General features: G+C 58.2%; 1 protein-coding gene across 4 annotated transcripts in view; it reads right to left on the bottom strand.

Annotated features, from left to right (window-relative positions):
- Positions 1-2,840: 2,840 nt before the first annotated feature.
- PIAS4 (protein inhibitor of activated STAT 4) overlaps positions 2,841-13,378 on the bottom strand; it is a 28,715-nt gene continuing 18,177 nt past the window's right edge. For 2 of the 4 annotated variants that reach the window (XM_023540998.2, XM_003421893.4), the window contains exons 3-11: positions 11,244-11,328; positions 10,348-10,389; positions 9,976-10,066; positions 9,669-9,797; positions 9,479-9,584; positions 7,306-7,379; positions 6,873-7,033; positions 4,327-4,457; positions 2,842-3,697 (exon numbers count right to left, since the gene is read on the bottom strand). In XM_023540998.2, the coding sequence (XP_023396766.2) occupies positions 3,423-3,697; positions 4,327-4,457; positions 6,873-7,033; positions 7,306-7,379; positions 9,479-9,584; positions 9,669-9,797; positions 9,976-10,066; positions 10,348-10,389; positions 11,244-11,328 (1,094 nt within the window). In that variant the 3' untranslated portion in view covers positions 2,842-3,422. Of the gene's footprint in view, positions 3,698-4,326; positions 4,458-6,872; positions 7,034-7,305; positions 7,380-9,478; positions 9,585-9,668; positions 9,798-9,975; positions 10,067-10,347; positions 10,390-11,243; positions 11,329-13,378 lie in introns of all 4 variants that reach the window. The other 2 variants (XM_064280298.1, XM_064280297.1) reach the window with 2 other exon arrangements.

Below are 13,378 nucleotides of genomic sequence, written 5' to 3'. Positions count from 1 at the left end.
GAACCCCTGTTTCCTCCTCTGTGAATTGGGACCAGGGTTTGGAGACAAAGTCCCTCCTCTTCCCCTCCTGGGCTAGCTGTCATGGCTCAGAGAGGCCACATGCCAACTGAAGACAGAAACCCTGGTCTTCAACAGTGGGCTTGGGCAGAGGGCAGTGGGTCAGGCCTGGGCCCTGACTGCTTGTCCTGTATCCACCGAGGACCCCTCCTGAACCTGCCATCCCACCCCTGGTCCCGAGAACACCAGAGGCCAGGTGGAGGTCACATGGCGTTGGAAGCTGAGGTCACGGGACATCAGAGGCCTCTGGATCGAGAACCAGGGTAGGAGCACCCATCCCATGCGAGGGGGCCTCTTCACCCCCACAGCCTCTCACGATGGGGCATGTTTTGTTTCCAATTGAGCTAGACCTCAGATACCTTAAAATCCATCTACTTCAGTGAGGAATCAATGCCTTTTCGTACAGGTAATCCCCAGCTTACGATATATTCAGTTATGACCAACTGTCCCTTCTTTTTTTGTACATCTGATCGTTAGTAATGTGTACTACATACAATGTTAAAACATATCTGTAAGTTTATATGTAATGTTTTCAACCCCAAAGACTGGATTTATAAAGATACTGATAAAAAAAAAAGGCAGTACTAATGAAAACTTAAAAAAAAAATTAGGTATTTGACTTAATGTCATAACCGACTTACGACGGAGATATTGGAAAAGAAGGCTGTCATAAGTTGGCAACTACCCGTACGTTCAGAGGCGCACAGCCAGCACCAGTCTGATTCTAGAACATTTTCCTTGCCTCATAAAGAACTCCCTCCCCCAAAAGAGTAAATAAAAAAAAGGAACCCTGTACCCATTGGTGGTCACTCATGGTTGTCCTTCAGCCCTAAGCAACCACTGATCTACTTTCTGTCTCTATGGATTTGTCTCTCTGGACAGTTCCTATAAACAGTATCTCGAACTACGTGTCCTTTTGTGTTGCTCTTCTTTCACTTAGCATGTTTTCACGGTTCCTCCATGTCAGAGCATGCATCGGGACTTCACTGCTCTTTATGGCTGAAGATTGCACTGTACGGATGGGCCACACTATCCACTCATCTGTTAATGGACGCTTGGATTGTTTCTACTTTTCAGTTACCGTGAACAGTGCTGCAATGAACACTGCTTACAAGTTATCTGTTTGAGTCCCTGCTTGCAATTCTTTTGGGTGTACCCCCAGGAGCAGGATTTCTGGGCCATACAGTAGGTAACTAAGGGGCCTGGTGGTACAATAGTTAAGCACTAAGTAGCTAAGTGAAAGGTTGGCAGTTCGAAGCCACCCAGCAGCTCCGTAGGAGAAAAACCTGGCGATCCAGAAAGATTACAGCCCAGAAACTCTATGGGACAATTCTACTGTCACATGGGCTCACTGTGAGTCGGAACCAACTCCACGGTACCCAACATGGTAACTGTTTAACCCTTTAAATAAAAAACCATTTCCCAAAGTAGCTGCACCACTTTATATCCCGCCGCAATGCAGAAGGGTTCCAGTTTCTCCACACCCTGGCCAACGCTTGTTAACGTCTTTTTGATTATGGCCATCCTAGTGGAGGCAAAGTGGCACCTCACTGTGACTCTGATTTCATTTACCTGATGCTAACGACACTAAGCATCTTTTCATGAACCTGCGGCCATTTGTACAGCATCTTGACCACCCTGGGAGGCGGGGCAATCCTGGTGCCGGCCTGAGCCAGCTCTCTGGGCTCCCAGCCCAGCAGACAGACACTGGTCTCAGCTGGTACAAAGCAGGCTCCTTCTCCCTGGACAGCGCTGTACCCTTCTGAATCCTCAACCCTGCACAGCAAAGGCAAAGACTGAACATAGGACAACCCCCTCAGAGGCCGCTGACCCCGAGGCTGTACAACGAAAAGGCAGAGGAGCCACACCTTGCTGGCTTCGCCGTGACCGTTTTTATTTGCATTTTTAAAAAACAATTAAATTAGAATACAAATATTAGAAAACAGCGGCCCTCAGCTGCCTGGGCAGGCGGGCGGGGGCCGGCCTGCGCCGCCCAGTTTATACCAAGACCGAGTTTGCCCTCCGCCAGGTTCCAGTTCCCTTCTTCTCGAGACCTGAAATGGTATTGCTTCCTGACTAGAAGGGTACAGTTGGCAGAGGAAACCGGTCTTGGGGTCGGGAGTGGCGGGCAGAGAAAGAGCAAAGCAAATCAAAACGGTGGGCAGGGGCCGTCGGGAAGTCCGAGGAAGCCGCGTCCTGCTCCCGTGCCTCCTGGGGTGCAGTGGCTGGGTGGGGGGCTGGCACCCAATCACGGGGTCCTGGAGGCCCGAGGCTGGGGACCCCAGAGGAGCAGTGCAGAGGGACTCCCGATGCCAGGCTGGCCTGGTCCTGCTGGAAGACAAGGGCGAGGCCCCGGGGAGGGGGCGCCGAGCAAGCCTCGTACCCGTCTGAAAACCCAAGAGCAAGAACGAAAAGGAAGTAACCCAAGTGGAGAGAGAGAGAGGAGGGAGTCCCTGCTGCCCCTCGCGGAGCGGCCACTGCTGTGGCCAAGTGACCGCCTGTCCACCTGCAGGTGACCCGGCCAATGGTGGCAATGGCAGCGCCATCAGGGGGTGTCTGCACTGTTCCGTAGGGAAGTTAACCTGAATTGGAGTTACCGAGGTAGCTGGCTAGAAAACTGAGACCCCCCCCACGCCACGTGGTGCCACCCCACAGGGCCCCCACCTTCCATGGGGAGGCCTGGCCACACGCTGGGGCTACGAAAGACCGAGTTATTGCACTTTCAAAAAAATACAACACATCTGTGGCTAGATCCCCCCTGCCCACCCCACCACCCACTCGTCACCTCCCAATCCCACCCGCCTCCTCCCCCCACTCCATGGCTTCTTGGTTAAAACGGCTCGCTGCTTGCGAGGAGTTCTGGGCAAGGGGACACGTCTGCAGAGAGAAAGAAAGCAAAGGAACCGGGGGACGACGAAGACGCGGCTGTAGCTGGAGGGCGCCTGCCTCCCAACCTGCAGCCCGGGTCCCCCTGCACCAGCTGGAATGGTCGTCGGAAAGGACAGACGGCTCTGGAGGTGGTGGTGACGTCCGAGGGGCATCGGGAAGGTCCCTGCCTGCTCCAGTCTTCAGGCGGAAGCTCCAACCAGGGAATCAGCTGGAGGGCAGTTCGCCTTGTTTCGAAGAGTTTGATTTTGTGTTTGTTTCATTTTTCCTTTCTTTTGTACTTTTTAAAAATTTTTCTGTCGTTTGACTTTTTTAATCCTCCGCTGGGAGTCCAGAGCTACAGGCGCCGGGAGCCGGGGTTGGGCCAGGAAACAAAAGGAAGGACAGGGAAAAGCGAACGAAACGGCGCCTCCTCCGGCATAGGCCGCCTGCGCCCTCCACGCGGTCAGCACCAGGAAAGTCGAGCGTCTGCAGGGCGGTCAGCAGGCTGACACCAGGCCCTTCTGGAAGGGGCAGCGACGCTTGGGCCGGGGGCCCTCCTCATCCTCGTCCTCCTCATCTTCCTCCTCCTCCTCCTCATCCTCCGAGGAGGACGAGCTGTCCAGCGTGAGGTCCACCACGTCGGCACCTGGCTTCCCGTTCTCCACACCGCTGGCTGCGCTGCCCCCGCCGCTGCTGCCACTGGCTGCGCTGCCAACGCCACCACCTCCATTGATGTTGGGGGCAGAGAGGAGCCCGTTGGTGTCAGATGTGCCTGCGGGGGACAAGAACGGGGCCGTCCTCAGGTCTGCAGCTAACCCAGAGCGGGCAGACAAGGCCGGACACCCTGGAACATCTTGTCTACCTCACCAAGCACAGGCCCCAGGAGGGCAGGCTGCGTCAGGCCAGACATCGGGTTTCCGGTGGCCTGCACAGGGCAGCACACAGTAGACGCTCAGCAAAGGAACGCGACAAGAGAATTCCAGGTCCAGCCCGTGCCTCCAACCTGATTCCAGTTACAACCTGCTATAGCCACCCCCAAATGTGAACTGGGGAGGACCCTGGATGGGGGGAGATTGTGGACGTGGGCACCATGGACCCTGTGGATGGGAGAACCATGGATGCTGTGGACGGGGGAGGCTGTGGACAGGAGGAGACTGTGGATGGGGGGAGGCTATGGATGGGAGGAGGCTGTAGATGGGGGCACCGTGCACCCTGTGGACGGGAGGCTGGGGAAGGGAGGAAGCTGTGGACACGTGCAGACGAGGGTCTGGGGGACCCTCTCTTCCTGGCCATGTTTTATAAGAACGATAGCTGCAGGACCTGAGCTCAGACACAGACGTCTCCAGCCACAGGGACCTGGATCACGGAGGACCGAGTCCCGGGGCACGGATGGGGACTCACCGAGGACCAGGATGGGGCACTGGGGGCTGCAGCTGCGCTCCTTCTCGGCGCGGATGGGACACCACGAGCCGTCCGCCAGGAACTCGATCTCGTCTGCGTCCTCGCACTCGCTCAGGATCTTGGAGAGGAGCCTGGGGACCAGGAGGGTGGAGGCTGCTCCAGGCTCGGCCTGCCCGTGTCAAGTGCCCTTCACTGCCACTCTGCACAGCAGCTTCAGAAGCACACCCACGGGCAGGTCTAGGGGGCTGAGGCCAGGCGCCATGTCCCCCCACCCTGCGTGCTGCCCTGGAACACCTGTTGGCTGCTTGCCAAAAGCTCCTGCGAGCACAGGCTGGGGTTCCCCAGGGCAGCACCCCAGGCAGGTCCTGCCCAACCCCCACAGAGCAGCTCCAACCACCAGGCCGGGAGTCCTGTGCCTGCCCCCTCCCCCACTGTTCCCGTTTCTACAGGCAGGACACAGGTACCCAAGAGGTGACTGCTCCAGGATGCAGACCAGCGTGAAGCTAGGTGGGGGACCTGGGTGGTCCTCAGGATCTTTTCACCACAGCATCTGGGCACACCACCCACCTGGCAGATGAAGAAGCTGAGGCTCGGGGGAGGGGAGAATGGGACCAGGACGAGGTAGCCTCACTCCCGGTGGGCCTTGTCCACTGGCGCCCATTGGGTGCTGGCCCCACCCAATAAGCATGCAATGGCACCGTCAGCGCCATTAACGATGGGGACACTGAGGCCCAGGGAAGAGGCGAGCGGCCTTAGACCACGCGAGGTGGAGGCACCAGGCCAGGGCCTTGTCTGTTTGCCTAGGTTCCAGCCCCACCCCTCCTCAGCCTCCCCACCCACAGGACAGGGCAGCCCATGGTCCCCTGCGGCTGTACGGGTGTGAGGACTGAACAGACCAGTGCCCAGGCCATACCCATGCCAGGCCCACCTGGGTTCTGACATTTCACTGCAAAGGCCCGCCTGCCTCCAGGTGTTTCCCCGCCTCAATCAAGGTTCTCAGGTTCTGGACCCAAGGCCCCTCCCAGCCTGGCAGCCCCACCCTGCTCAGACTCCACCCCCAGGGTCACCCAGCCCCTCAAGGTCACCTGTGCCTGCAACGCCCCTCCCACCTGGAAAACTCCTACCCACCCTCTAAGCCCTGCTCGCCTGCCCCTCTCCCTGCTCCCGCACGTAGCCTAGGCTCTCTGCCTCCATACCCCAAGGGTCCACGGTACAGTCCTTTTACGAGATTTGAGGGACACTCGTGTGAACCCAGGACGCCTCCTCCAGGAAGCCTCCCTGGCTGCCCAGGCCTCTTTGTGGTGCAATGCCCTGTCCCAGTCCTAGCCCCAGCCTCTCAAGCCGTCAGGGCAGCCATCACCACAGCTGAGTGCCTAATGCTGGCATGCGTGGGGGAGGGTGCGCGGGCCATGCAGCTGCCAGGCCGAGAACAGAGCAGCCATTCAGGCCCATCCCAAGTGCCCGGCCCAAGGGGCCTTCTCACACCACCCGAGGCTGGGCAGCGCAGGGTAGCGGCTGGGCCCTTCCAGGGAGGGGACCAGGCTCAGGGCTGACCAGGCCTGGGTTCAAGTCCTGCAAGCTGGGGGCCCTGGCTGGTGGCTGCCCCCGAGGCTCAGTCTCCTCATCTGTGAAGAGGGATGGTCACCTCCTGGGACGGCCGTGAGGGCGGGCTTGGCAAGACCCTGCGCGCCATGTGCTGGGCACAGACGAGGGCGCGAATGTTGGCACAGACCGATGTTGCCACAACTGAGTCACCCTGCAGGCTGAAGGAGCCTTCTACTCCCGTGGCCCATGTGCTCCCTGTACCTGAGTCTCGGGTCCCCTGGGGGCCAAGGATGGGGCCGACAGCGCCACATGGCGGTCAGGAATGTGTCTGCTGCTGCCCAGGTAGGCCACCCACGCTCCCACCCAGTGGCTCAGGTACAAGAGACGGGTGTGGCCAGGCCTGGCAGGAGCCGAGTCAGGTGCTGTGGACAGTGGAGTCCAGTTTCTGGAAACCTAAAACTCGAGGGAAGTTCCCCTCTGGCACCACCACGGGAGGGGATGACCAACTGCAGCCAGAGCTTTGGGGAGACTTCTGTCCTTCCTGCCTGGAGCAAAGACTAAGCCTGAGTGCTTTCTTCACGGACACTGCCCGGGAAGGAGCGCCCAAATCCATGCAGCAACCCCTTGTGGCCAGGGCTCTGGTAGTCCCCATTTTCCACGGGCGGGCACTGAGATTCGGAGGTGACTACGAGGTTGAGGTAACAGGGAACGACGACGGAAACTGAAGTCCAGGCCCACCTCTGGACCCTGAGCCACACGGCTGCCTCCTGCTCAGTGGAGGCTCTGGTATATCCTGCAGGAAGCAACCGTCTCTCTGGTCACTCAGGGCCTCCCGAGCTCAGTGGCGCTATGCCGTCTGACACTGCTGAGTACACTCAGGCCGCACTGTGGAACCAGCCACAATCTCTAAAAAGCCAGAGGCAACAGGAACCTCAGGGCTTGTCTGCATCCTTTCTTCTACAGAAGGGCCCAGAGAGGTGGGGCCGGCCCCTGGCACTCACCCATCAATGATGAGCTGGTCGTAGGGGGCCGGCTTGTCGCACACGGGGCACATCCAGGTGGGCTTCTTCTCATTCATCTGGAGGTAGAAGACGGCGTCGAAGCACTGCAAGTGGGCGCAGGTCTCTGCCCGGCAGGGCACCGACAGCCGCATCTTCACCAGCTGTGGGGGGTTGAGTGTGACAGGCTGCTGCTCTGTAGCGCCCCCAGCCCTGGGCCCCTGCTGGACCATGAGGGACACCGCGGGGACGAAGGCATGACCGTCCCTGCCCTCAGCGGGCCTGCAGACCGCTGAGCACGCTGCCCGGTGGGGTGGGCAGGGATTGGGGACACAAGGGCCAGGGAGTTGCTGGGTGGGGGAAGAGAGGGGGCTGCGGGCAGCCCAAGGGGTTGAGGTGGTGGGGGCTCACTCTTAGGGATGCTACCACCACTCACCGGGCAGATGAGGGAGACCCGCACACCGGTGGTGGCAATCTCACTGTCAGGGTCCAGACGCAGCTTCTCTTTGACTGTGGAGAAGGGGGCGAGCACTGTTAGGAGTTGGGGGATGGAGGGGCTGTGGCTGGGCTGAGATGCCCACTGGAACGCCCTACCTGCCCCCATCCCCTGCGGCGTCTGGTGAGGCGGGAGCTGCCCACACCCCAGTTCGCAGGCGGGAAACAGTCCATATTACGCCCTGACATCCACCTCCCAGACCAAAGGTACTTCCAGGACTACGACATGCACAGGTCGGGCCCCCGCAGAGGGCCACGAGGGCCATGGGTGAAACACCCTGAGTGGGAAGGGTGCCACCCCTCAGCCCCACCCCCTACGGCCCCCTCATGGCTGCTGCTCCCCACATACATGGCCCCTCATGGCCTTCCCCATGGTCACTGCCCACTCCCCCACCCTTCAGCCCACAATTCCTGGTCCCTCAGCACTTCTGCCTCCTCTTTCTGCACCTCCGCCTGCACCAGACCAAAGTCACGGCAGTCATTCACATCTGAGTACGAACTACTGTATACCCCTTGGCTCCTGCTTTCTGTTTAACAAGTGCTAATGGTGGACCCATAGGCCTTGACCACATCAAAAAGATCCTGGGCAGCTCACTGGGTTTCCCTGGCAGGCCTGGCTCTTTCTCCTCTAACAGACAAATGTGCGCAGCAGGGTGCCAGCAAGACAAAGAACAGGACTTCCTGGTTGTGAGTGGAGAGAGATGGCGGTGCGGAGACTCCAGGTCTGGGGCAGGCTGTGGAAGGACAGCCTGGGGCCTGTCCAGAGAGGACTGCCAACCCTCCCGTCCTGGAAGGTACTAGGAGGCAGTGGCAACACAGGGCTCCAGGCCGCTGCCCTTGGCCCTGGCTGGTTGAGGAGGACTTAAGCCAGGCTCTCAAGAGAACCGGACCTACAGCCTGACTGTGGGCCTGCAGGGCTCACGTCAGCCCTGCCCAACCACGACTATACTGGCTGCCACCTGGCCAGTCAGGCCTGCGGACACACAGGGAGCCCGCCCCCGCTGGTCAAGACTGCCATTGTCCCCGGGTGGACCAGCAGGTGGGGGCTGAAGAAAGGGCCCTTCGAGGGGAGAGGGAGGAGGAGCCCTAACCCTGCTGTTCTGTGTTCCCATGTCCCCATCGCCAGGGCCGGCCAGTCTCAGGTGGGTGTGGTCAGAGGTCACCCCCTAGGGCCCCCGAGGGAGAACTCCTGGCCGAACCAGGGATAATGGGACTTGGGGGGCCACGCCGGGCCAGGAGCAGGACACGGCAGCCACAAGCAGGTGGCCATCAGCTCACAGCCTTTGGGGGAATCCATGCAGTGGGTAACCACCAGGGCCGCCCCGTCACACGTGGCGCTTCCTTCGGGTTCACACTGGCCAACTGGGAGGGCCTGGTTTCCAAGGCTCAAAGGTGGAAGCTGCCGGCCTGAGGCCACATGTGCTTAAGTTGGTGGGACTGGCCCAGAGGTTCCTGGGGCCCAGAGCCGTTGGCTCCAGCTGCCTGTCCAGAACTGCACCCCGAGGGCCCACCCACTGACACCACACTGTCGTGTGTCTCTTTCCTTATGGGCAAGGCAAGGCAGGTCCTGCACCACTGCAGTTCACAGACAGGCACACTGAGGTCCCCAGTGGCCACTCTATTATCACGGTGTCCAGCCAGGCAGCACGGGTCTGGGCCTTGAGAACACCAATTCCCCTAGGCCCTTCTTCCACTCTCAGCCTTCCGGCGCTGAACAAGGCCCCAACCAAACAGCACTGACAGTGGTCCCACCCGCCTCTCGCTCCGCCTCTGTCCCCACAGGTCTCTGAACCCACCATGCCGTCCCTGCCTCAGGGCCTTCGCACTTGCCACGCACTTGCCTTCCTCCTGTCTCCTCCAGAGACCACCCCTGACCGCCCAGCCACATGAGCGTCTCAGCACCTCCCCATGCAGGTGTTGCCCTGGGGCATGTTGGCGACAGTCCCGGGGTCCCACAACTGTGACCCTGGGAACCCTGAGTCCACAGCAGCCCCTCCCCACCCCAGATATCAGCTCTCGTGAGCCAGGCCAGCACCCTACGCCCCACAAAGGGATGGTCAGCAGGGCCCAAGCCGTGACTGCCCATCACAGGCGCAACAGGGCCGTGCGCTTACCCAGCGCCTTGCATAGCTCCGGGTGCTTGACCCCGATGGTTTTCAACCGCTGCAACAGTTCTGAGGAGGTCAGCTGCCGCACCAGGTACAGGGCCACGGAGTAGCTCTGGAGGCAGAGGAGAGCATCAGGGATGGGTGGCAGGGGGCCCGTGGGCTGGGCTGGGGGGAGGTCGGGCAGCAGCGCACTCACCTTGCCGTAGTTGCCCCAGGTGACAGTGATGCGGTTGGTGGCAGACGACAGGTACATGAGGTGGGTGAGGTTGATGGGCCGGCAGGGCCTCTTGGGCTCCACGCCTGGCTTGTTGGAGGGGTAGTAGCCCTGGGATGAGGCGCACACCAGCTCACTCCACTGGAGGGGGGCTGCTCGCCAGCAGGCACGCTGGCTTTCAGAACAGCCCCCGGCTCCCCACCCCGCAGCCAAAGCCTCCCACTCCAGCAGACCTAAGGACTCCGTAAATGCCGATTCCGGCACATTCCAGCCAGGCAGGCAGACTCACCGGGACTGAGCAGTAGCTGTGGTTGACCTTGACGGCAATGTTGGGTGGGTACTGGTCCTCCTGAGGGCAGCTGGTGTCTGAGTAGCAGATTCTGCAAGGACAGCGAGGGCCACAAGGCCTTGAGGGCACGAGCAGAGATGACAATGCTAGGCCACTGCAGGGAGGGTGGCTGGAGGGGCCATGGAGCATATGGGCTGGGGCTGGGCTCAGGTCTCTTGATGCTGGAGGATCTGAGGGTTGCCCGTGGCATGTTCAGGGCAGGAAGAAGGGAGTAGGCCACCCAGGGCAGGGGGCAAAGGTGGCACGGGACCATCCACAAGGAAGGAGGCAGAGTGGCCTAGGGCCCTCAGGGGCACGCACACCTGTGCTTACCTGAGCACGACCTGCACAGCTCTGACCCCCGGCTGCAGCTCTCTGTGGAGAGAGGGGCCAGGAGGGAGGTGTCCAGCAGCCACGTGGACCCTTCCCCTAGGGGCAGCTGAGGCCACTCCCAGGTGATTCCCCTCCTCTCTCTGTCCCCCTCAGAGCAGTGGCGCAGTAGTTAAGAACTCGGCTGCTAACCAAAGGTCGGCAGTTTGAATCCACCAGCCGCTGCTTAGGAACCTCATGGGGCAGCTCTACTCTGTCCTAGAAGGTCGCCATAAGTCAGAATCGGCTCAACAGCAATGGCTTTTTTTTTTTTTTTTTGGTCCCTCTCTCTCAGCATCCGAGGACGTCAATAGTTCAGATGATTATGGGACATGGAGTCCCTGGGGGGTCAGAGGAAGCTTCTAACCCAGGGGTTCTCACCTGGGGCAATTCTGCCCCCAGGGGACACTGGGCGCTGTCGGGGGGACATTAGTGGTTGTCACGACTGGGGAGGAGGTGCCACTGGCATCAAGTAGGTGGAGGCCAGGGGTGCTCCTCAACACCCCACAGTGCACAGGATGGCCCCACCCCAGAGAAGGATCCGGACTCTATGCTGGCAGTGCCAAGAGAGAAAAGCCCTGCTCAGGGGGCAACCATCTCCCTCTGAAAGCGCCTGAAGCCCATCGCCCAGCACACGCAGGCCGCCCAGCACACGCGGGCCGCCCAGCACATACAGGCCATGGTTTTCCAGAACACTGGCTCCCCTCTCCCCACTGCTGCTCTGGACAGTTCAGGATCGGCATCAAGTGTGCCAGCATCAGTCACCGGTGGGCCTCCTAACCAGCCTCCCCCACCCCCCACACCCAGGGCCCTTCATCTGTGGGGGCAGGGGAGGGGGAGGGTCCAGGCTGCCAGGGTACCTGGAGTTCCGGATCAGCTCCACTTGCCTCGGCGTCAACGCAAAGATACATGGGCTCTCCTGAAGCTTCTCGCTGTTCTGTGGGACTGAGATCAGACATGGGGTCACGGTCCTGCCTAGCCCTCCTCAGGCAAGGAGACAGGAAATGGGAAACTGAGCTCCCAGGCAGGCAGGGGCCACTCTGTGGTGGAAGTGAGGGGGACTTGGCCTGCCCTGCCTTGGGGCTCCACTCCATGGAAAAAGACTCCATGGAGAGCACCCCTAATTCGGGGAGCACTCCTGATTTGAGGTACACCCACAATTTGAGAAGCGCCCCTGATTTGAGGAGCACTCTTGGTTCCAGGACCACGCATTCTCCTCCTCACATGCCAACGTCTGAAGCCACTCACAGGGCTGGCCGCCTTCTCAGCCCCCGAGAGTTCTAGCGTCTATCTGGAAAGACCAAAAGTTGCTGGCCTCAAGACACCGGCCCTCCCCTGGCTCAGCACCACGGTGGTGGAAGACCCCAGTGTGGTGGTCCACTCTGCCCTGGCTCTGCATGAACTTGAGCCGGCCACTTGACCTTCTCTCCAAGCTTGTTTTCTCAAAGTCTGTACAATGCCGGCTACAGTTCAGCCCCGTGTGACAGTTCTGGGGATGAGATGGGGCCTGTGTCATAAGGTGCCTGCATGTATTGGGTCAATGGAGACAGGGAGGACACCCGAGGCACCATGTGCTCCACATGGCTCTGTGGGGAGACGAGGAGGGACATGCGGGACAGGAGTTCTAGCCTCGCGGCACTCAGAGGCCAGCAGGGGAGATCAGGAAGTGGACCAGGAACAGAACTCCAAAGTCCAAATGGAAAATAACAAGAGTTCTGAGAAAGGGCCGGGTTCCAGCTGGGGAGGCCCCAGGAGAGCAGGAGGCCCGAGGAGAGCAGCAGGGGGAGGGGAGCAGAGCAGAGGAAGACAAGGCACCCAGAGCCTGTCACCACCACACAGCACTTACTTGGGGCAGAAATCTGGTGGAAAGTTCTGGAAGGGTATTGAGGCCACAGAGGTTACAAGTCTGGGCTCTTCACTCTCTACCAAAAAAACAAACCCGTTGCCTTCAATTCGATTTTAACTCATGACAACCCTATAGACAGAGTAGAACTGCCCTCTAGGGTTTCCGAGAAGCGGCCCGGTGGATTCAAACAGCAGACCTTCGGTTAGCAGCCATAGCTCTAAACCACTACGCCACCAGGGTTTCCTCTTCACTCTCAGAGAAATGCAAATTACAGCTATACTGAGAATCACAAGGGCAACTAGAAAACGCTTTGAGATGAATGGGATAAACCAGATAAAATGCAACACACCACAATTTGTGGGGTGCTCAGAGGAACAGTTACAGCTTTAGATGCTCACAGCAAAAAAAAAAAAAAAAAAGGTTTAAGGTGAATGATTTAGGCTCTCCCACTCCCATAAGAAGATAAAAAACGAAGAGCAGGTTAAAGCCAAACTTGTTAGAAAGAAGAAAGATTTTTCCATGAAAATGAAATATAGAACAGTGCAGAAAATCAACAAAGCCAGAAGTTTGTTCTCTGATAAACACCTACCTAGACTGAACAATAAAAATAATCAGGAAAACACAAATTACCAGTGTCAGAAATTAAAGGAAAATACTACCATGGTCTTTTAAAAGATCCCAGTCTTTCAGCTCAACAGGGGAATGTATAAGCAAATTTATGCCAATAAAATGACAACTCAGATGAAATAAACAAATTCTACCATAGATCCAAATCACCAAAATTGACTCCAAAAGAAATAGAAAGCTTGAATAGCTCTCTAGCTCTTAAAGAAATTAAATTCATATTTAAAAAACCTTCCCATAAAGAAAAATCCAGAATTGGCCATTTCTACAAAACATTTAAGAATGAAACCATAAACATTTTACATAAAATCTTTCAGAAAATAAAGAAGAAAGGCACACTTCTCAACTCATTTTATGAGCTCAGCTGTGCTACCAAAATATGCCATCAAGAAGAGAACATTACAGGTGAATACCTCTCACGAACGTAAATGTAAAACTCCTTAATGAAATATTAACAAATTCAGCAATATATAGAAAGGATTGTACATCAAGACCCAGTGGATGTATCTCAGGAATGCAAGACAG

Source organism: Loxodonta africana, chromosome 3 (genome assembly GCF_030014295.1).
Source record: "Loxodonta africana isolate mLoxAfr1 chromosome 3, mLoxAfr1.hap2, whole genome shotgun sequence".
In the NCBI taxonomy this organism is placed as follows: Eukaryota; Metazoa; Chordata; class Mammalia; order Proboscidea; family Elephantidae; genus Loxodonta; species Loxodonta africana.
The sequence above is the reverse complement of the archived record's forward strand: the minus strand, read 5'-3'. Positions and strand labels throughout refer to the sequence as shown.